The sequence below is a fragment of the Haemaphysalis longicornis genome, unplaced genomic scaffold, assembly GCF_048455015.1.
Source record: "Haemaphysalis longicornis isolate Haplotype H1 unplaced genomic scaffold, Haemaphysalis longicornis Haplotype H1 scaffold_14, whole genome shotgun sequence".
Lineage (NCBI taxonomy): Eukaryota > Metazoa > Arthropoda > Arachnida > Ixodida > Ixodidae > Haemaphysalis > Haemaphysalis longicornis.
Genome location: NW_027526245.1, coordinates 16,439,560 through 16,462,451, shown reverse-complemented (window position 1 = coordinate 16,462,451; position 22,892 = coordinate 16,439,560). Strand labels below are relative to the sequence as shown.

Genomic DNA, 22,892 nt, shown 5'->3' with positions numbered 1-22,892 from the left:
CTTAGATAAAGAGGTTCTGTTCATAGATTATGACAAATAAGTCATGCTCCCCCTTTTTTCTTTTTTCTTTTTTCTGCTTTTCCTTGCTTTTTGCATGCTACTTTGACACGCTGGGTGTTATTTACCTTCGGTATAAATGTTTGTGGCGGGTTTTCAATATGTTCAGTTTAGAGTCAGTGCCTGTCCTGTGGTTATTTATTTATTTATTTATTTATTTATTTATTTATTTATTTATTTATTTATTTCCGAATACTGTTAGCCTTTCGGCTGTTACAGGGGTGGGACATACTACGAATGTCAAACATCAATACATTCAACTCATAATCAACACATCAATATTGAGATGTTACATGTCATACATTGCAAACACCGACATTGAGGTTAAAGGAAAAACAGTGCAGTCGTAGTAAGCACACAAACAAATTATAATAAATCAAAATAGTAGACCATGCTTACAGAAAAAAATCTTTGAGCCCTTCCTCAAATTTATCCAGTGAATCACAATGCACCAGTGGTAATGGCAAAGCATTCCACAGACGAATTGTTTTTGGAAAAAACGAATTCGCATGTTGCGGCACTTCGTATGAGTAATCGTTTATACCTCTCAGGTTTCGTCCGCAGCGTGGCATTAAGTATTTTGTTGTGTTTATGTTTAATCTATGGTTTGACAATAAAAATAAGAACTTCATCCTTGCCAATTGCCGACGTTCGGCTAAAGTGGGCAGTTGAAGAGAGCGCAACATTTCTGTTACTGATTCGGTCGAAGAGTACTTTGAAAGAATAAAAATGGCAGCTGGCCTTTGTACTCTTTCTAGCATATTAATGAGGCCTATTTCCGAGGGATCCCATACAATGCTGGCATATTCTAATGTTGGCCGAATATACGTAAGATATGCTGCTAGCTTAACGGGAGTCTTAGCAAGTCTTAATTTTCTTCGCAGGTACCATAGTTTCCGCTCCGCCACCGTACAAATGTTTTCCAAATGGGCCCTCCAATTTAGATTACTGGATATTGTTACACCTACATATTTTATTTCATTGACAGTAGACAGGCGGGTAGAGCATAGAGTGTAATTGGAATGAAAGATACGCTTACTTTTGTTTGTGACGCGCAAAGCAACTGTTTTAGTTTGATTTATTTCCATTTTAGATTCGGTGCACCAATTACTGACAGCATCAAGAGTATCATTAAGCGTTTTTTGATCAGCTTCACTGTGTATTTCTTTATAGATAAGGCAGTCATCTGCAAAAAGTCGCACTGTAGTACTTCTATCTATGCCGCATGAAATGTCATTTATGTAAGTTAAGAATAATATCGGTCCTAAAACTGAACCTTGCGGTACCCCTGAGGTGACATTTAGTGACTCGGATTTGAAGACGTTTATTTCTACATATTGTGTTCTGCCTGTCAGGTACGCACCTATCCACTGTATTATGTTATAATTTATGCCTAGGTGTGCTAACTTATTAATTAACTCCCTATGAGGAACCTTGTCAAAGGCTTTGGAGAAGTCCAGGCATATTGCGTCAATCTGAACGCTAATATTTAAGGCACGCGTGAAGTCGTCGACTGTTTCTATTAATTGGGTTACAGTGGATACATTCTGCTGGAAACCATGCTGATTAGGAAAAGCAATCACGCCATATCCACGGAATGAATGATGATAAGTGGGGCGAAGCTCGAGAGGGGGAGATCATCGGTAACCGTTACTATCCCGTGAAAGTTCGCCCATTACATCATTAAGAAAGACGTAAGACTGTGTGCGTACATTGTACAAATCAACTTTTATTTTCAGAGTCAATGCTCCCAGGACCAGACCTGGTGAAAGACCCCGCGCCATCGAGGACTACCCCGTACCTCGACCACAATTTGTCACGTAGGATGGGACACAACGGTAAAGAAAGAACTTTCATTTAGGGCGAACTTGTGCCCGAACAAGACGAGAGGAAACGAGCAAAGGTCCTTGCGTCTCGTTCGATCTCCGAGAACGACTGCCTGCGTTCGTGGCGTGATCTCTTGCGTGATCTCCCCCTCGCAGTGCACGTGCGCTCGCGCCTCCGTTGGCGAACACAGACAAGCTCGCGCTCCCGGTGCCGAGTTTGCGCTGCCGGTTGCAGCCGGTTCTTGCGCGTGCAACGCGGCCCACTTTGCGACATCTCCGAAAGCATGCGGCGGTCACGTACCACGAGACACAAGGGATGGACAGACCCATGGCTTTAGGAGCTTCACCCCTAAAATATTTTTGTGCCCTCAAGATACGCATACATAGCTTTGGATATAATATGCTCTAGTAGCTTGCAGCATACACAGGTAAGGGAAATTGGACGGTAATTTTCCACCTTTTGTTGGTCTCCACACTTATGCGTTGGTACGACCTTTGCCACAAGCCAGTCGTCTGGGACACGCTTTTGTTCAATTGAGGCATTATATATTATGTATAAATAGTGGGCAACCCATTCCGCATACCTTCGCAGAAAATCATTTGGTATGGCATCTGGTCCGGTCGAGTTTTTTACGTTCATGTTCAGTAATAATGATACGATGCCTTGATAAGTAATTTGAACGTCAGGCATAACTGATAACTGAGAAGGAAGTGGTGTGGGTGGATCACTATCATTAGGACAAGCAGTAAACACTGACTGGAAAAATCTGTTATGTAGGCAAGCGATAGAAGAGCAGTCTGTCACCAATTCATCATTGACAACAAGAGAATGCACGCGTTTTGAGTGGTCTTCCTTCTGAGACAAGTGACGCCAAAAACGATGAGGGGACGATTTCATAAATGTCGGCAATATTTCTTCGTAATACTTCGTTTTCGATTCCTTCAGTTCAGCCCGCAGAAGCCTTGATAAATTGCGTATCTTGGATTCATCTTTCTTTACTTTTTGTCTCTGGCGGTTAATGGCGCGCTTTAGATGTATTATCTTCCTATTCATCCAAGGATTCTGTTTATTTTCTTTCTTTTTTTGCAAGGGCACAAATTTGTTGATACATAACGTGACAATTTCTTTAAACCTTATCCACATCTTATTGACGTCACTTTCCTCATTGAACGCGTCCAAAGAAAACGACAAGTAATGAATTATACTTGTATCGTCGGCCTTATTGAAGTTGCGCACATGTCTGAAGCTTTCTTTTTTTGCGTGGCAAGGCACCATCAATGCTTATCTCAACTGAAACAAGTTTGTGGTCCGATAACCCATGTTCAATTGCAACGTTGTATGTATCGATCCGCCCGTCAATAAAAACTAGATCCAGTATGGAATGCGGATAGCCTGTTTCACGTGTACTGTCATTGACGACCTGCGTTAGGTCATGGCTGAATGCTATGTCTAAAAGCCGTTGGCAGTCTATTGCGTCCTTCGATTTAGTTGAGAATGTGGTCCAATTAATTCCAGGAAGATTGAAATCTCCCGCAATAACCAGTCTGCGATTCCGGGTAGCAATACCGTCAAGGTATTGCTGCAAATTCTCTAGATATGAACTAGGGGCACCTGGAGGCCTGTAAACGGCTCCCAAAACAAGGGAAGTTTTGGTTAATTTTATTTATAGCCATACATTTTCATGGTGGGGTATTCCTTCCATAACAATTGCTTCAAAAACTTCTGCAAGTACGATCGCCACACCACCCTCTCGTGAATCGCGGTCTTTCCTAAATATTTTGTAGCCGGGTGGTACAATTTCGCTATCCGCTATTTCCGGACGCAGCCACGTCTCTGTGACGGTAATTACGTATGGGTTATAGCTTGCTAATATATATTCTAGATCACTGGCTTTATTGACAAGGCTCCGAGCATTTAAATTATTTAAGCGAAGGCTGCATGCATTTCCCTGCGAATGGCATCAGTCATCGTCGTCAGAGCGATGTGGTTTTTTCTTTGTATGCTTAAGCTTAACTCGACAATTTTTGTCGTAGTCCCAGGAATACACGTCTTTTTCGATGACCAGCTTATCGTAATTCAGATGCATGCGTTGTCCGGCCTCTCTGTCTTCTTTTCCGGATTCCCATAATAGCTTACGCTTGGCTAGAGTTTCCTTGCAAAAGTTGTCCCCAACTGATATAGTGCTGCCTTTTAGCTTCTTGCAATTTTTATAAACTGTTAACTTCTCTCGGGAGTCGTACAACTTCATAATGACCGGACGCGGCAAACTACTCCCTTTTCGGCCTATTCTGTGGATCCGTTCAACCGTTTTTAGTTCGACACCAAGTTTGCGAACAAAAATGTCCTGCAGTACCGCTTGTTCCAGGTCTTCTGTGGTTTCTGCCTCGCCTTCTTCAACCCCAAAGACCAAAAGATTATTTCGTCGACTCCTGTCCTCTAAGCTTATTAGCCTTTCTTCTTGTCTTGATAGTGTCACGTTAAGATTCGCGACAGTTTTCGTTAGCTGGCCTATTTTTTTACCCTGATCTTTGATTTTTTGAAGGGCGTCTTCCATTTTAGTCATTCTTTCTCCTAGAGTGCTCAGATGTGCTTGAATTGCCTTCTGCCCTTCCGACAGTTCCTTTAGGAGGGCTTTAATATCAGGACCTGGGTTGAGTTCAACATGCCCAGACAATAGCAGGCACAAAGACGAAAATCCAGAGAACAGTACACTTGGGCACGGCAGCACAACAACGAATCTATTGTCAGTTTTATAACAGTATTCTGAGTAGAAACTGACCTGTTCGAGCAACAGAAGCCGCAGATTAGGCGACATTGCTTTCGCAGTGCTGCCGTGCCCACTGAACGCTGCTGGCCGGGGATCCAAGTTTATAGGTTCCACGAAGAACCACTCGATGCACGTTCCATGGTGGCTGCGCTCGAGGGTAGCGTCGGCGATGTGTCCGTGGTCGATAACAGCGGCGTCAGCAGCTGGTATGGCTACGCATGTGCTGGATGCCTCTGCTTGTAGGGATGGGCAGACGAAGAAAACCTGTTCGAGCAACAGAAGCCGCAGATTAGGCGACATTGCTTCCGCAGTGCTGCCGTGCCCACTCAATTATTCTGGCTATCCCGTCTTTCGCGCTGTGATTAAGTATGAACACCTACCAACCCGCCCAACTTGCAACTGTTGTTGTCCGAAAGACGCCTTTAAGATCTGCATTACTAGTGCGGTTTTCGTATTCCTCCCACATGTACCGAACGATGCATCAGAAATAGCCTGATAACAAAGGGCCGCCTATTGGATTGTCGCTCTGGGAACTTATTAGTTTCCTTCGCCGAGCAAAGCCCACAATGAGGATTTCTGCACCGAAAGCTCAAAGGAAAAGTTTCAACAGCGGTACGCTTAGCGTGCATTTCACATGGCACTTTTCCTGAAATAAGTCACCTGTGAGCCTAACGTCGACTCGTGCTGGCTGTACCGAAGTTAGCATCTGACCTTGGCCAGCGCGCACTTCTCGCCAGCTGCTGCGAGTCGCTCGAGTAACGCAAACAACTGCGCTCTGCCACTGGCGCGGTTCACCCTGGAGCGTTTCGCGGCAGTGCTGCCTCTTCTCCCAGGTCGTCCCTCACCCCGCTGCCGGATCTCGGTGTGAACAGGTGTGCCTCCGACGAGCATGGACGGCAACGCTTCGACGGCCGCGCGCAGCCAGCTGGAGACGACGCTGGGAGGCGCAGATCTGGCCGTGCTCGTGATCTACCTCGCCTCCGTGCTCGGCGTCGGACTATGGGTGAGCTGCGAGGACTACTGAACAAGGCAGCCGCTCTTCCGAAAGGAAGGCCGCTGTGTGGGTCATGTTTCTTCTCGGGCAACCCGTTCTCTTTCATTTCTGGAGGGTGACGGGGTCTTGTCCGTAGCCTTAACGTGCCGTGTCAACGTATTAGTGTACTAGCGGTAACATGTATTAGTCTGGCAATGCTACAAAGGTTGCAGCACGTAATGAGCAATTCGTAAAAAGACGTAATTTCGGCTCGAATCTGTAACCTCTAAGCATTTATTCGGGCAGCTGTTAAATTGCTTAGTTCACATTTGTAAGTGTTGTGTATGGAGCAAAAAGTGGTGCGATTTAAGTACGCTTCTGTGGCCTAATGAAGATTTTCTGAAGCAAACATCCAATCTAACCTTCCACAGCAAATCTGTATACCGATATTCCCTCCAAATAAATCCCGCCTGCCGTGCTATGCTAATGTACACAGAAAGTTTTTACAGAAAAGCCACCGTTCTCGCTGATGCTTAGCAGCTCTCAATTTAATGCAGATATTTTTAAGGAGGTCATACCAGCCGCTGTCATTACGCCGAATTCCGTTTACTTGTCATGTTCAGTTCGTGTACCGCGGAGTTGTGCACAGTTTGCAATACCGGCGCGCTCTCCGGGAGTAGTATTTTACGGGAACTGCTCAGAAACGAATTCGTTGGCAAATTTCAAATAAAATGACTGTAATTACGCCGTGTTTTGTTTACATGTCAAAACTGTTTCTTCACCGCATACATCCAGATAATTATGAGTTACCGTGGCCGGGATCCGAACCAGGTCCTTCTGCAAAGTAGTTCTCTCGGTTAATTCAAAAACGTCGATTTGATCCCGGCCGCGGTGCCCTCTTCTCAGGTCGAGGCCGAAGGCGAGAAAATCTGCGCGTCGAGATGTTGGCGCACGTGAACGATCCCCAATACGTCAAAATAGTTCGGAACCCCTCACTGGGGCGCGTTCAAACCCCAAATGTAGCTACGGCGAGTTAAACCACACAATGTAAATTTCGTGAGTGTCTGTTTTCAGTGAAAACAGGCGCTCCTTTGGAAGGAGTATTTTTCGTGAGGAACTGTTTCTATGTCGACTATAAGAAGAAAATTGCAATGACAATTTGCCAGTGCGACAACTCAATCATCACGCCGAATTGTATGTTTCTGCGATAATTTCTACATCACTGCGGGTATGCGAGCAATTTAGAATTCTGGTCTGCTGCCGACCACTGGACTTTTTCTAAGGTCCTGCTGTGGATAGACTTGCACCTAGGAGGAACTTTGAGCCGCAACACTAAACAGTCAAAAGGAACGGCCTGGTTGGGAGCAATAGTTCGTTCCGATCAAGTTTGCTAGCGCGTTTTACTGCGTCATCAGTAATCTGTGTCGGGAATTTCTGCTTCGTAAGGGAGTCGCGGAAAACTGCACAGTTTTGGTTAAAGTCGACTTCTTTTGAGCATACTCTTTTAAAGCGAACTGACTGACTGTAAGGTATGCTGGACTTGTTATGCTTTACGTGGCTGCTTTCAAAGTGTAAATATTGATGGCGGTCTCTGGGCTTTCTGTAAAGCTTTGTGGTTAATTTTCCGTCATGCGCAGGTTTCCGTCATGACTCAGACGTCAAGAAAGTTGATTGTTTCAGTCGAATACTGGTGGGAGAAAACATTTGTGGGTGGCAGTTGTTGATATCTCTAATGAAGGGAAGAAGTTCTTGTTCGCCGTGTTGCCAAATCAGAAAAATATTGTCGAAAAAGCGTTTGTGATAGAAATGTTTAAGAGAACGTTCGTCCAGAAATGCGGTTTGGAGAGAGCATATGAAAATGTTAGTGTAGCTTTGTCCGACCCTCGTGCCGACGTTCCATTGATCTGAATGTAGGGCATATCATCAAATGCGAAGTTATTAAGCGCTAGAATTAGTTTGAGCAACCTTGCCAGTGTTTCACTGTCGATGGGACTAGGTTCGTGAAGGGCGTCCTACGTTTCGATGACAGCTCGGACGCCATCGCGTGAGGGATATTGGTGTACAGAGAAGCGACGTTCAAAGTGATGAGTAGTGAGTCGGGCGGGACGCGAAGTTCAATAATATCACGGAAGAAATGGTTTGTGTCTTTTACAAACGAAGGAAACTTAGTTGGTATTTTGTTTATCAGTGAATCCACATACAAAGACAGTTTTTGTGTTACCGTGCCGATGCCGGATACGATAAGACCACCTGAATTATTCTGATTATGTATTCAGGGCAATAAATAAAACCTACTGGCCGCAGGACTAAGAGGGACAAGTGTTTTTTTATTGGATGAGCTGCTATTTTTTTCCTTCTGCCAAGGTTTGAAGGGTTTCCCTAATTAGTTTTAAACTGTCCTTTGGGATCATCATCGACACGCTAGGTATTAGTCGCGCTGAGTCGGGGGAGTCCAGTGTTTGTTGCAGGGCAAAGGGTCATGGGTCTCATTACAGCTAGAATGACCATGACAATATTCCCTGAGTCGTATATTGCGGCAAAAGTTATGTAAGTCTTTAAGGAGTGCAAAATCGTTTATACCACCTGTTGCTGGAAGAAACTGAGACCACGAGATAGAAGACGGACTTCAGTAGGAGAAAGAGTGGAACTAGACAGGTTTACAATGCAAGTACGAAGGAATAAGTTTGCGCAAAAGACGAGGGTGAATAGGCGAGGGGACAGGATGAGCGCAACCTCTAACTTTATTTTGCATGAAATAGCAACACACATTTATACCCCCCCCCCTGTGTCACCCTCTTTCCTATCACCAGTTGCACCACCCGATAAGGCGTAACAAGAATCACAAATCGAATACAACAAACAAAACAAAACCCCTCAATAAAAGGGCGTAACAAAACAGTATGCAGCAGATAACGGATACTACTGAGACTGTGTACGTCTTCCACAAAAAAGCACGTTTCGCACTTAAAATCAAGCGTGAACGAATAAAATCTGAGCCAAAAGGGCATACAACCACTAAGAATAAGATCATGAGATAATAACACGGGTATAAGAGTCGAAGTTAAGAACAACACAGCTCGCGTTTGAGAGACTTATGAGCAGCTAAAACAAATCACACTTCGAGCGTACACAAGCTTTTTAGTATTAACGTGTCAACCGATCAAGGATGAAACGTGTCAATGATGAAAGAATAAAGGCATAAAATTGAAGCCAAAAGGCATAAAAACTCTAAAAATAGAACAATAACATGTGTGGGAGGGAGAAAGAAGTGGTGACCAACACCGAGTGTGCGTTGCAACATTTAACAAAGCCTAAAAGTGACTACAAATATCAGTCTTTTAAACATGAGCTGATAGTGTTATTTGCAAGCGGGACCGGGCTTGGCTGTCCGATTTCGCAAAAGCTGTCGTTTTGCGGACAGTATACATAGACGTTTTTGTTTATAAGCAGATTATTGTACATCAAGGTAAAATCCTGCCGAGTTGACTTGCCGTACTCAATAATCTTTTTGCGGGTTTTCCTCGTCGCTTTGCAAAAGTCTTCCTGTACTGTTACGCTAGTACCCTTTAATTTCGATCGCCCGGACGGCATTTTATCTTCCTTCTTAGACGAAGCAAACTTCACGATAATGGGTCGGCCTTTATTAGAGACGCAAGTGCCTAACCTATGGTCTCGGGAAATGGCTTCATCAGGGAGCTGAAGTTTGAAACTACCAGTGAGAAGCAAACGTATCTTAACTCAGTTTCTGCCGAGCAATCCCATAAAAATGAAGTTGTCCCGGCGTGAACGACCTCGTACTCGTCAAGACGAGACTGGAGTGCAGCATTCTCCCATCTTAGTCTCTACCAACTGGCGCGTTTCAGCAATATCATAGCTGCCCTCATTAACTTTTGTCTCAACGGCTGCGAAGCAATATCGGATACACGCTCTTCGAGCAACTTCTGACTGGCTTTCACTTCGTTGAGAGACGGCATAACTTCTACGTCTCGTTCCTCCATTGTTGATGCAACATCTTTAAGCGTTGCTAGTATGTCGCAGGTTGTTTTGCGTGGGTCTTCTTTTAGAGGACCAGGATTCAACTATACATCTCCTGATAGAAGTAACTCTTTGCCAACATGAACACAGTCACAAAAAATCACTAGCAAGACGTCCGGGCATGGGACAAGCAGCAAGCAACGAATACTCGTTCGCTTTGAGTACAACGAGAAAGAGGGACTACGCTGTCCAGCACAAAACAGCGCTTCTAGCGACGAGTGTCCCATCGCTGCTCTCCGAGGTCTTTACACACTATATATATTGCAAGATGGGTTTGTTTCCGAAGGACATGCAGCAGGACGCTCATCGAAGGCAGTCCGAAGCAAGCGGGGCTCTACTCGCGGTCCACGCTCATGATGGTCCCTGTCCGGTTCACGGGTTCTTCATCTTCCGTTTCACTATTTTATCGTGGTCAATCTCCTTGAAAGGGTAGGAGATACTTGTATCTCTTCCGCACTACAATCACCCCCGCGGCGAAGGGAGCCACCCTGGCGATTACGACAATAGGATCGTAATAACGCATGAGGCGTTGTACGTGGACTGTCTTGCGGCCTCGGCGACAGAGGTCTGAGGACGGGGTTAGCGGCTCCACAACGTAATTGATAGGTGACGCACGTTCGACAACGTGGTATGGGCCGTAGTACTTGGATAGCAGCTTGCTGGAGAGACCGGCAGTAGTAGTCGGTATCTAAAGCCATACCAGGGAGCCGGGACAAAAGGTCGCTTCTGGGCGGTCACCATAACGACGATGTTTTTGCTGCGGCTGGTCTTCAGAAGTAAAAGCGCGGGCAATCTGGCGGCATTCCTTCGGCGCGGCTGCAGAGTCGAGAAATTGTCGTGTGCTCCGAAACATCAGGTCGATACGGGATAATTGTGTCGAGAGTGCAGGATGGTTCACGACCGTAAAGAAGGAAAAAAGGAGAGAATCCCGTGGTGGACTGCATCGCGGTGTTATAGGCGTACGTCCCAAAGGGAAAAATCGTGTCCCAGTTGGAGTGGTCGGAAGAGATATACTTGGCGAGCATATCGCCAAGAGTGCGGTTCAACCTCTCCGTCATCCCATTCGTCTGCGGGTGGTAGGCAGTAGTGGTGCGGTGCGTCAGGTTGCATTTTTGCAGGAGAGCTTCTATCACTTCCAACAAAAAGACACGCCCTCTGTCAGTTAGATGTTCACGCGGTGCTCCGTGGCGGAGGATGAAACGCTGTAGAAGGAAAGTAGCAACTTCGCCCGCCGTGGCAGCCGATAGCGCAGCGGTCTCAGCCTATCGCGTCAGGTGGTCAACGTGGCTCAACGGTTGCCGGCAGAAGTATATGGCAGCGGCCCGTATAAGTCAATGCCGACCCGATCGAAATGTCGCGCTGGGCAGGCTAAAGGCTGCAATGGACCGGTTTGTTGCTGAGGCGGGGACTTCCGACGCTGGAAGTCTTCGCATGCCCGAATAAACTTCATCACGAAGGTATGAAATAGTGCTTCAGAAATAGTGCTGTCGGACTCGCTCGTACGTCTTCAGCACGCCTGCATGGCCACAATGCACATCCGCATGGAAGCTTTCACAAATGGCAGTCCGCAAGTGACGAGGGATCACGAGCAACCACTTGCGTCCTTCTGGACAATAATTGCGGCGATAGAGCAGTCCATCACGGATGGCGAAGTGCGCAGCCTGACGTCGCAACCCCCGGGGAGCGGTATGCAGTGTAGGATTGGAAAGGAGGTTGCAGAATGAGGATATACAATGATTCTTCCGCTGTTGCCCCGCCATGTCCTCAAACGGTTGCAATGTCGGGGTAGAGTCAATGGTTGCAAGCTCTGCTGTATCCGTGCCCAGAGGTGAACAGGACAGTGCGTCCGCATCGTTGTGTCTTCGCCCAGACTGATATATCACGCGGATGTCCTATTCCTGGAGGCGTAGAAGCCAGCGGGCAAGGCGAACAGAGGGATCCTTCAGTGATGTCAGCCAGAAAAGGGCGTGATGGTCTGTCACGACATCGAAGGCACGGCCGTAAAGGTAGTGGCGGAATTCGGCAATAGCCTACAAGATGGCCAAACACTCTTTCTCCGTGGCGGAGTAATTGGATTCGGCTTTTGTAAGCGTACGGCTCGCATTGGCAACAACGTACTCATCAAATCATGGCTTCCTTTGGGCAAGTACAGCTCCCAACCCAACGCCACTGGCGTCAGTATGGATCTCGGTGGGCGCATGAGGATCGAAGTGGCGCAGTATAGGGGGTGATGTGAGCAACCGACGTAACGTCAAAAAGGCTGCATCGCATGCAGGAGACCAGGTGGACTAGTCGTGGTTGTCGCCAAGGAGCTTTGTCAGAGGTGCAATAAAGGTTGCAAAATTTCGAACGAATCGCCGGAAATATGAACAAAGGCCAACAAAATTGCGCAGGGCTTTTAGAGTGGTCGGTTTCGGGAAGTAGGCCACAGCTTGCAGCTTAGCAGAGTCAGGGAGAACACCGTCCTTTGAAACCACATGACCTAGAATCGTCAGCTTTCGGGCCGCAAAATGGCACTTCTTTAAGTTTAGCTGTAGACCAGCATCCGTTAGGCACTGCGAAACTTGCTTAGACGAGTAAGGTTGGGGTCGAAATCGGGGGAAAATGTAACGATATCGTCCAAGTAATATAAAGAAGTTATCCACTTGAGGCCACGCAGAATGTCGTCCATAATGCGCTCAAAAGTGGCGGGTCCATTACATAACCCGAGCGGCATTACGTTATCGTATAATCCGTCGGAGGTCACAAAGGCGGTTTTTTCAGTCATCGTCTGCCATCGGCACCTGCCAATAACCGGAGCGCAGGTCCAGCGATGAAAAGAACTCAGCTCCTTGAGATAGTCTAAGGCATCGTCGATCTGGGGAAGAGAGTAAACGTCTTTCCGAGTGATCTTGTTAAGTCGGTGGTAATGCACACAAAATCGGATAGATCCATCTTTCTTTGTAACAAGTACGACTGAACAAGTACGACTGGTGGCACAATGTGAAACCATTTATTGTGCCAGAAGATTCATATTGGCGGCTGCTTGCTTTTGCTAAATTATGAGTTAGCTATGAGTTCTGATGCCAGATATCACATGCAATACCTCTCAGGGATGCGACCTTCTCTTTTGTCAGTGCTGGTTCGGGCTTCGTTTTTCCATGGCCCTTGTTCACTTTGTTCCGGTGCTACATTAATCTTGTGTGCAGATAGCCTGTTTCGCCAATGTAGACTGATTTGCATTCGGCGCACGTAATCTAATAAACAACACCTGGAAGCTTGAAGTGTGAGTGTTTTCTTGTGTGAAGCTTGAAGTGTTTTCACGCTGCCAATGTCAGAACGTAGCTTGCTGGTGGGCACTTGCACGATGTGCACACTGTGTTTCTTGAAAATGCGTGCAAAAGCTTGATTGATGTGTAGGACGAGAATTGCAGCACGTTTTGACACAGGCCTTGTGGACGCTTCTGCCTGCTAATGTCAATGCGGATTCCTGCTAGTCGCCCTCTTCGCTTCTTTTTGAATATAATGCTTTAGGCAGCCACAAGGACTGCATCAAAACGTGCAGCAATTACGTACGTCCCACACATCAGTGAAACTCGCACGCATTTTCAAGAAACGCAGTGCATACATCGTGCATACTAGCAAGCTGCGTTCTGACATTGTCAGCGTGAAAGACCCCCTCTCACGCTCCAAGCTTCCGGGTTTTGTTTATTATATTCCGGGCGCTGAATGCAAATCAGTGTACATCGGCGAAACGGGCAATCTGCACAGAAGAATAACGCAGCACTAGAACGAAGTGAACAAGGGCCATGCAAAAACAAGTGCACTGGCAGAGCACCGTGAGAGGACGGGATACGTAGTCGACTGGGACAAGGCGAAATTACTGACAACTGAGTGCAATCTATCTTCTCGATTACTGCTCGAGTCCCTCATCGTTCAGACGACGCCCAACATTATCAACATAATGGATGGCAATCTGTACCTTATCTATGCAAACTCATTGCGCCGCGTAATGCCCAATATATAGCTTCGTTTTCCACGACACATGCTCACCGTGAACAAGCACCAAATCGTTAAATGGCTTCCTTGACTTGGTCAGTAACCTACGTTTCATCATTGCAATAATGCTTTTACCTGCCTACACGGCATTTTGTCAAACACTGGACTACACTACATGAGCCATTGCCGTTCTTAACCTGCACCAGAGTATATAATATTCCACTACTGCTATGAGATAAACCTATAAATGCACTTCAATATGGCGTTTATATTTAACTCTTGGAAACATTATGTATAATTTCACCTTTATGTTGCAGCTGCTACAGGAGCAGGTAATATTCCAAAAACATGAAAAAAAAACGGTGGTTTAACACTCCAAAGCTACACTTGGGATATGGGGAACACTGTAGGGGAAGGCTTCGCATTAATTTTGACCACCTGGGTATTTTTGTGCACCCGAAATCTCAAAACAGGGGCGTCTTTACGTGTTGCCTCCATCTGAAAAGCGGCCACACCAAGTGGTATCTAATCGACATTCGCCTCCACAGCACACCACCCTAGCCACTGCAGTGGGTTAAACATGAAATAAAGCGAGTTTTGGAGTGGAAATGAAAATTATAGAATATAGAATCAACGTCTTCTTTTCCAAATCGATCTACCTTTTGAAATCCACCATGCAATCCCCCCTCCCCTACCGTCCTACCAAAACACCTTTGTCTCAAGAGGTAATCAGGCTGTTGTTAATGAAGTAAGTATTTACAATTGGAGACTTGCCACCCTTAAAGTCATGCACTTTGTTTTAGAGATAAGCGACATTAGCCATTTGCAGCACCAGGAGTTAATTGTGTTAAGACCAGATCGAAAGCATTGACGAAAGCATTGACGAATGGCTCGCTCATTGCCTTCGCTGAATGTCTCTTGCATGTACTGCACTGACTGATCACTTTTTTAACCATTTGACGACCTCTGACGATCCAATATCGCTCACGTAACTGCACCAAGGTATCTCGAACACTGGCAATCGGCAAGGTATCGGCAATGGCTAAAGTAAAAACACAGTATACCGTCGTTATGGGGGACTTCAATGCTAAAGTAGGCAAGAATCAGGCTAGAGACAAGGCAGTTGGGAACTATGGTCTCGGCTGAAAAAATAGCAGGGGGGACCTACTAGTTGAGTTTGCAGAACGGAATAACCTACGGATAATGAATACCTTCTTCTGTAAACGGGAGAGTCGGAAGTGGACCTGGAGGAGCCCGAATGGGGAGCACAAAAATGAAATAGACTTCATATTATGCGATTACCCTGGCGTTGTGCAGGATGTGGAAGTGCTCGGAAGGGTAAGGTGTAGTGACCACCGTATGGTAAGATCTCGAGTTAGGCTAGATTCGAGGAGGGACCGCAACAAGCTAGTACGAAAGAAGCCGATAAATGAGCGAACAGTAAGACGTAAAGCAGAAGAATTCAGGACCGCGCTGCAGAACCGATATTCAGCTCTTAACGATGAAGCCGAGCTTACGACACAGGAAGCCAGCGACAACCTTACACGCATTATCACGGAATGTGCAGTAGAAGTCGGGGGCACTATGGCTAGACAGGATACTGGTAAACTTTCACAGGAGACGAAAGATCGAATCAGGAAACGGCAAACCATGAGAATCTCTACCGCAGCTGACAGAATAGAACTAGCCGAGCTCTCGAAGTTAATCAATAAGCGGAAGACAGCTGACATACGGAAGTATAATATGGAGAGGATCGAATACGTTGTAAAAAACGGAGGTAGCCTGAAAGCAGCGAAGAGACGTCTTGGCGTGGGGAAAAATCAGCTGTATGCACTTAAGGATAAGCAAGGCAATGTCATCACAAATAGGGATAAAATAGTCACAGTGGCCGAGGAGTTCTATAGAGATCTGTACAGTAGCCGGGACATACAGGATAATGCCGAACGAGACAGTAGTTCAGAGGAGATAGACATCCCACCAGTAACGACCGAAGAAGTAAGGAAGGCTTTGAAAGAAATGAAAGGGGGCAAAGCACCTGGTGAGGATCAGATAACAGCAGACCTCTTGAAGGATGGCGGAGAAATTGTACTTGAAAAACTGGCAAACCTGTATACGCAATGCCTAATGACCGCAATGGTACCGGAATCTTGGAAGAACGCGAAAATCATCATCCTAATCCATAAGAAAGGCGACATGATGGACTTGAAAAATTACAGGCCGATCAGCTTACTGTCAGTCGTCTACAAGGTATTTACCAAGGTAAATACCTTGTAGACCGAATCTCTGCAACCTTAGATCTCAGTCAACCTAAAGAACAAGCAGGTTTCCGTAAAGGTTACTCAACAATGGACCATATTCACACGATCAATCAGGTGATAGAGAAGTGCGCTGAGTATAATGAACCCCTATATTTAGCCTTCATAGATTATGAGAAAGCATTTGACTCGGTCGAAACCCTAGCAGTCATTCAGGCATTACGGAACCAGGGGGTAGATGAGCAATACGTAAGAATACTAGAGGATATCTACAATGGGTCTACAGCTACCATCATCCTCCATAGGGAGAGCAGTAAAATACCTATAAGGAAGGGTGTCAGACAAGGAGACGCAATCTCTCCAATGTTATTCACAGCATGCTTACAAGAAGTATTCAGAACGCTGGATTGGGAACAGGTGGGAGTAAGGGTTAATGGAGAATACCTCAGTAACCTCAGATTTGCTGACGACGTTGCGTTGCTAAGTAACTAGGGGGACGAATTGCAAAGCATGCTTTCTGCACTGGGCGAACAGAGTAGAACCGTGGGCCTGAAAATTAATATACAGAAAACTAAAGTAATGATCAATAACCTCGGGACAGCACAGCAGTTTGAGATAGGTGGCGAGGCAGTGGAAGTGGTAAGCGAATATATCTACTTAGGCCAAGTTGTGACCCCAGATCCCAACCTTGAGGCAGAGATAATTAGAAGAATCAGAATGGGGTGGGGTGCATATGGCAGACATTCCCAGATAATGAATAGCAGCCTACCATTGTCGCTGAAGAAGAAAGTGTATGACAGCTGCATATTACCGGTACTCACCTACGGGGCAGAAACTTGGAGGCTGACTAAGAGGGTTCAACTTAAATTGAGAACGACTCAGCGGGCAATGGAGCGGAAAATGCTAGGTGTAACATTAAGGGACAAGAAGAGAGCGGAGAGGGTCAGGGAGCAAACTGGTGTTAAAGACATATTGGTAGAAATTAAGAAGAAGAAATGGACGTGGGCAGGGCATGTAATGCGAAGGCAAGATAACCGCTGGTCGTTAAAGGTAACAGAGTGGATCCCTAGAGAAGGCAAGCGCTGCAGGGGGCGGCAGAAAATTAGATGGGCAGATGAGATCAAGAAGTTTGCGGGGATAAATTGGTCATGGTTGGCACAGGACCGAGGTAATTGGAGAAGACTGGGAGAGGCCTTTGCCCTGCAGTGGGCGTAGATAGGCTGGTGATGATGATGATGATGATGATGATGATGATCTCGAACACCAGCGTGAAAAAGCCGTCTGTGCTCGTTTTCAATTATTAATCTTGTAAATTCGTCGTCTGGAGGAAGTACGATTGGGTGTTGCTCGCTGGTCGTGAAGTCGGAGTTCTGTAGCCGTCCTTCCACTCTAATCAAACGATCCTCATCACGGTAGGGTAAAAATTTGCTGATCACTGGATGGGTCAAATATTGAGGACAAAACGGCCGTTCTTGAACTTAGTAAATCCAAAATTTCTTGGCGTTTTCAGTTTCACAAGTGATAAGGGGTCCAGTTATTTTTCCGCGAGGGTTACGAGAATTGTGGACAAACCGCATTATCCAAGCCGTGATGTTTAAGACCTTTGTCATGTTGTTGATCCTTGCGAGGTCAAAAAGCTCGGAAATATTCCTTTCAGTTACGGGTAAAACTTGTGTCCGTTCTTCTGTGGTTGCCGCATACGGTTCGCCGCGAAATGTTCTATTTGGCCATTTGTCACTTCCATTGAGCAGCCAGTCAGGTCCGTCCCACCAAAGTTTGCTTTCTTGCAAATTCTTAGCCGATATTCCCCGCGTTAATAAATCTGCAGGGTTCTGATCTGTCGGGCAGTAACGCCACTGTTCAATATCGGTTCTTCCGTCCAAAGCGTTCCTCCAGTAGATCTATCGCTATCTGGTAGTTACTTTCAGTCAGGGAAAGTCCACTGATCGTATCTTGCGCCGTACCAAAGAGGTAACCTTTGAGATATTTAAACTTGTCAATGGTCGACAGCTGCGAGTTCCGGTGTATGCTGGCCTCATACTGGTCCCAAAAGAAACGCCAGCCTTGAATGGTTTCATCAAATTTTCCTAGTTCCATTCGAGGGAGCTTAATAGAGGCGCTTGAGTGCACACGAGCTGCGCTCGATGGCTCTACGTTGTTCATTGGGCTGTTTGATACTTGTGGGCGCTGAATTTCTTCGATTCTTCGGGAGAGCTTGGATTTTGCCACACATATCAAAACGTAATACCCTTCCGCAGCTTCCCACTCTTGTTCTAAATTCTGCTCATCAACGGTGTCTTCAATTTGTTTGTCTATGTCTCGAAGTGCTGATTCTTTCATCACAAGAACATTCAAAAGGTCCTGCAGCTCAGCGATAGACGCAGTCTGGGAGTCCAACAAAGCGTTGCTGTCACTAATGGTCTTCGTCATGCCAGCTCGAAGGGTGGCCGAATTGCGCTTGTGTCGATCCATTCTGTGGAGGGCTTTGGCGTGCAATCGACTCCGCGTAATCAGGTACGGCGTAGCACACCACTGCGTTCAGGTGGAGGCGGCGTGAAGCTTGAGGGCTGCTAGAAGCGTCGGGTCGGGACTAAACACATTGTAGAAGCGCCGTTTGTTACTTCAGTCGCGTAGGCTGCTTCTTCAGTGGTCTTCGGGAGAGGTTTCGTCGAGTCTGCAGGGAATTTCGGCACCAAACTTTTGCCAAAAGACCAGAGTCCAGAACCCGTCGAACAGTCCCATCGAACATGAGGTGTTTATTGACACATACCCCAAAAGCATAGAAGAAGTTTGTGCGTGCGTTCAGACAAATTTGTAGGTAACCTGCTGTCCAATCTCTGCGTAAGTGTGTGCCTGATTTGAAGCTGCGAACCAGAATACATTTTCTAACAACGGTAGTAGTTGAAATAAATTGTGTGATAAATTACGACATCATCTGCAAATAGACCTACATGGGAGGATATGCAACATGGAAGATAGACACGACCAAGCAACCTGCCTGGGGGGACAACAAAGTGGCACAAGCAAAAGAAGTATATAGTTATTAGGAGAAGTAAACTGCATATTAGAAGAATGAAAATCTTTCGCTCAAGTGGGGACATTAGGGTGAAGTTTGAGAAGTAGTCTGTGGTGTGCAATGCGATTGAATGCTTTAGACAAATCGAGAAAAACTACCGCAGTTTGTAAGCCTGCGTCAATGGATCAATGTAGATCGTGAACAAATCCTGAAAGTTGTGTTTCTCAGGTAACCCTTGTGAAAACCGTGGTGATATTCGAACGTGATATTGTGATTTTATAAATAATTAGCGACCTGAGAGTGGATGAAATGCTCCCCGACCTTGCATATGGTGCTTGTTAGGGAAATTTAATGGTGAAGTACCATCTCCTGATTTCAGGATTGGTGCTACCTCGACTATTTTCCAATCATTGAGAATAGTGCCTGTCATGAGAGACTGCGAAAAAAGCGCTGTCGGAATTCTACAGACTGCGGGATGTACTTTTCGGTATAGTACGATTAATACCGGTATGATCTGAAGTAGATATAATGGTTAGCTTGCACGAGGTCGCGGGTTCGATTCCCGGCCGCGGCGGCCGCTTTTGTGATGGAGGCGAAAAGCAAAAACGCTCGTGTGTACGAGATTTCGGCGCACGATAAAGATCCCCAGGTGGTCAAAATTAATCCGGAGCCCTCCACTACGGCGCGCCTCATCGCCTGCGTTGCGTCGGCGCGTTAAACCCTACAATCAAATCAATCAATAAAATTGTTAGCTTACTTAAAATGGAAAGTAGTTCTACACCAGTTTGTATTGCAAGTTCAAAACCATATAGAAAGATCCTAAATGTTTGCTTGGCTTGATTACATACGAATACTTGCTTCAAAGTCAGTTCAATTTCTCTTCTTGCCCATTAGTCATCGGCCCCAGATTCTCTTCAATATCCTGAAGCAATACCGCAAGTTGGGCTAGTTGGTGCATGATACCGAAAAAACTTCAAAGCGCACATACAGACGGGCACAAAGAGGAGGGACACACACACGCGCTTTGTGTGTGTCCCTCCTCTTTGTCCCCGTCTATTCGTGCGCTTTGAAGTTTTTTCGGTCTCTTCAATATCTCTGCTAAGCAATGACACGCTCCAAACGCACAGCACTGCTTCATGAAAATGTTTCAAATAATCAGAGGCCACAGCACTGCTAACAGGTATACATCATGGCAGGTTCCACAACATGCAATAACTAACCTGAAAGTACATAATCGGTGGGTGCACCGATATGGCAGCAGGGCCTGGACCGATGTGTCGAGCAAATGCGCTGACTTCTGAACGGGTGGTCCAAGCGGCCAGATGATGGATGAATGACCCTTCCTGGCGGCAAAGCGTACGGAGCACCAACGAAAGGCCAGGCAGTACTTGGGTACAGCAGGTGCAGTGTCGGTTGTCGAAGGGAGGCCCTGGCAAAGCCTTTGAAACTAGACTGGAAGGCAGCTGACCCAGGACAGCCAGCAGCAGCACCTGCAGGTGCATAATCTGTGACTGTGCTGACACTTGTTGAAATACGAGAAGAGCACACACAAAGCACGAATGCTTACATCAAGTAGATTTTTAATCATTTAAAGACAGTCCCCTCTAAGGCACTAATAAGAACATTCCCGGAACACCCCAAGTGAAATTTAGGTCACAGTAAGAATGTGTTTATTAGACCCGCAGGTACTGTGAGTGGGGTATGCATGATATATGCAAAGCTCACTGCTGAGCTCATTTTCATGGGACGCATGCTAGCAGCTCATCTGTATCCCTTACTTTCAATCGGAACTGGTGTGTGATAATTGAGGCTCCTCCATTTCAATGTCTGACTTGTATCTGCATGTTCAATTCTCCAATATAAATCGAGTTGAGTGAGTGCCTACAGCTTTCTTGTTTAGTCTCTGTATGGCCTGCGGTTTTGCGAAAATGAGAACTTGCGAATTCGCTCAATTTTCTGCACTAATTTAAACAATACATATGCCTCTGATATCAAGCCCCAGACTTCCCGAGAGCTACTCTGACGGAATCGGTAGGTGCCTCGTAGGCGTTGTAAAATCTCCCCCACTACCCCGAGACTATGCTAACTCTCTGCGAGGCCACATGCGCGCATTTCATCTTCAATTTGCGCGTATGTGAATTCTATACCTCTATGAACTCTCAGACGGGCGTCGTCATACTCGTGCCGGACTCGTGAAGCTTGGCAACGTCAGACGTCGTGAAACTGCCGTACTCGCTCGCTGGCGCGCTGCCCGAACTCTCTCACAGTTTCCTGCCCTTGCATACTATTTTCTCCACCTTGCACTTTGCAAATTTTCATTTGTTTAACTACACCTCCTGCGTCCTCATCTCTTGCCTGCTATTCTTCCAGCACAACTCCGCCAGCACTCGGTCGACGCGTACGCTGTCGGGGCGCGTTGGCGAGCGAGTACGGCAATTTCCCGACGCTGTTGCCGAGCTTCACGAGAACGGCACGCATACAAGGAGGTTGTAAGAACTTCTGGAGTGGAGACGGCTCTCGAGAACTGACACCGACGGCCGCCATCTTGCCTTGGGCAAAAAACTCGCTCCGTCGCAGCAGCCGCACCGCATCGGTCGCGTTCTGCCGGCTCCCTGCTGAAATTCTCGCGGTGTTACACGCTCGTATGAGGGCATTTATGGCTTAGTTTGTCGTGAATATTCTTCGGACGCTACAAAGCTGTAGAAATCAGCAATGCTGTGCTCGTGCGTCGCATTCGGCGGCGCTAATTTCGTGAATAAGACGCCGGGGATAACCTTGGGCTTATTTCGTTTTTTGTCGAACGAGTACTACCGCGTTATAAGTGTACACTTTCCCACTATCTGTGCGGTATGGTGCCGATCCACCTACCTGTTTACGCACTTGTACAGGCAGGTATGCAGATCTTTTCACTCGTAGTTGCGGTGGTTAGTAGTCGCACGACTGCGCTAGATCACGTGTTTGTTTAATACTATTAAACAAACATGTGACATACTATTAAACAATGGCAGTAGTGCGGAAGCAGAAATTGCAGCACGCATGATGTTTCCTGCAATTTCTGCTTGCGCACTAATTTATATGCAGAGAGTTTGCTCAGATATATAGAGGGTGATCAAAATTAAGTCAACAGGTTTTTTTTTTTAATAAGGCGCGTATATTTACGGGAAGACCACCTCTACAGCGAAGTTGTGCGCCCTCGGGGACATAGAATTAAGTGCTAACTATGATGCTAACTATTAATTTATATATATATATATATATATATATATATATATATATATATATATATATCAGGGTGTCGAACCGAACCGAAAACCGGAACTGAACTGGTATTTTGGCCGGAACTGAACCCGAACCCAAACCGTTATTTTTTGAGCAGGCTGAACCCGAACCGGAACTGAACCGAAAAAAGAAATAACGGTTCTAAAAAGAAAAAGAAATAACCGAAACGGTTCAACCCTCCGCGGTTGATATTGCACAGTCAATGCAATTCAGGCCTTTTTTTTTTCTTTCACGTAACATCAACTTCGTACCCGCTCGCGCACTTTCCCCTCCAGACAACTGAACACTAGAAAGTTTTAGCTGGCCCTTTCTGACGGTCCGCTCCACTCCTACAGCAAGCGGGAGCGCCATTGCGCACGCGTGGCACGCTAGCGCGCTACCGGCGATACCGGAGCGGGGCCCCGCTCCACTAACCGGGGCCTCTTAGCGAACCGTCGCGGCAGCTTACGCTACCGGGCGGAATTTTAAAATGGCTGCCCCCGCAATGCGAGCGCGCTCCGGCGAACTTCGTTTCCTCAGTTGAAACACGACCGACGAAGCCGCAAAAGCGCTTCCGAATAGGCAGTGGTGCCACACACCTCAAAGATCTTTAGAACGAAAGCCAGAAACGTCGACCAAAGCGCGGGGCTGCTTCTATGCAGCGCCGAGAAAGACAGCCTTGGCTTGGCTATTCCAAAGTTTATCGGCTTGTTTACTGTTATTCAG

General features: G+C 46.4%; 1 protein-coding gene and 1 pseudogene across 5 annotated transcripts in view; one reads left to right on the top strand and one right to left on the bottom strand.

Moving 5' to 3' along the window:
• Positions 1 to 4,016: 4,016 nt before the first annotated feature.
• LOC144164786 (uncharacterized) lies at positions 4,017 to 4,951 on the bottom strand (annotated as a pseudogene).
• Positions 4,952 to 5,425: 474 nt separating this feature from the next.
• LOC144165167 (sodium/mannose cotransporter SLC5A10-like) overlaps positions 5,426 to 22,892 on the top strand; it is a 349,040-nt gene continuing 331,573 nt past the window's right edge. For 3 of the 5 annotated variants that reach the window (XM_077695275.1, XM_077695274.1, XM_077695278.1), the window contains exon 1: positions 5,428 to 5,654. In XM_077695275.1, the coding sequence (XP_077551401.1) occupies positions 5,541 to 5,654 (114 nt within the window). In that variant the 5' untranslated portion in view covers positions 5,428 to 5,540. Of the gene's footprint in view, positions 5,655 to 22,892 lie in introns of all 5 variants that reach the window. The other 2 variants (XM_077695277.1, XM_077695276.1) reach the window with 2 other exon arrangements.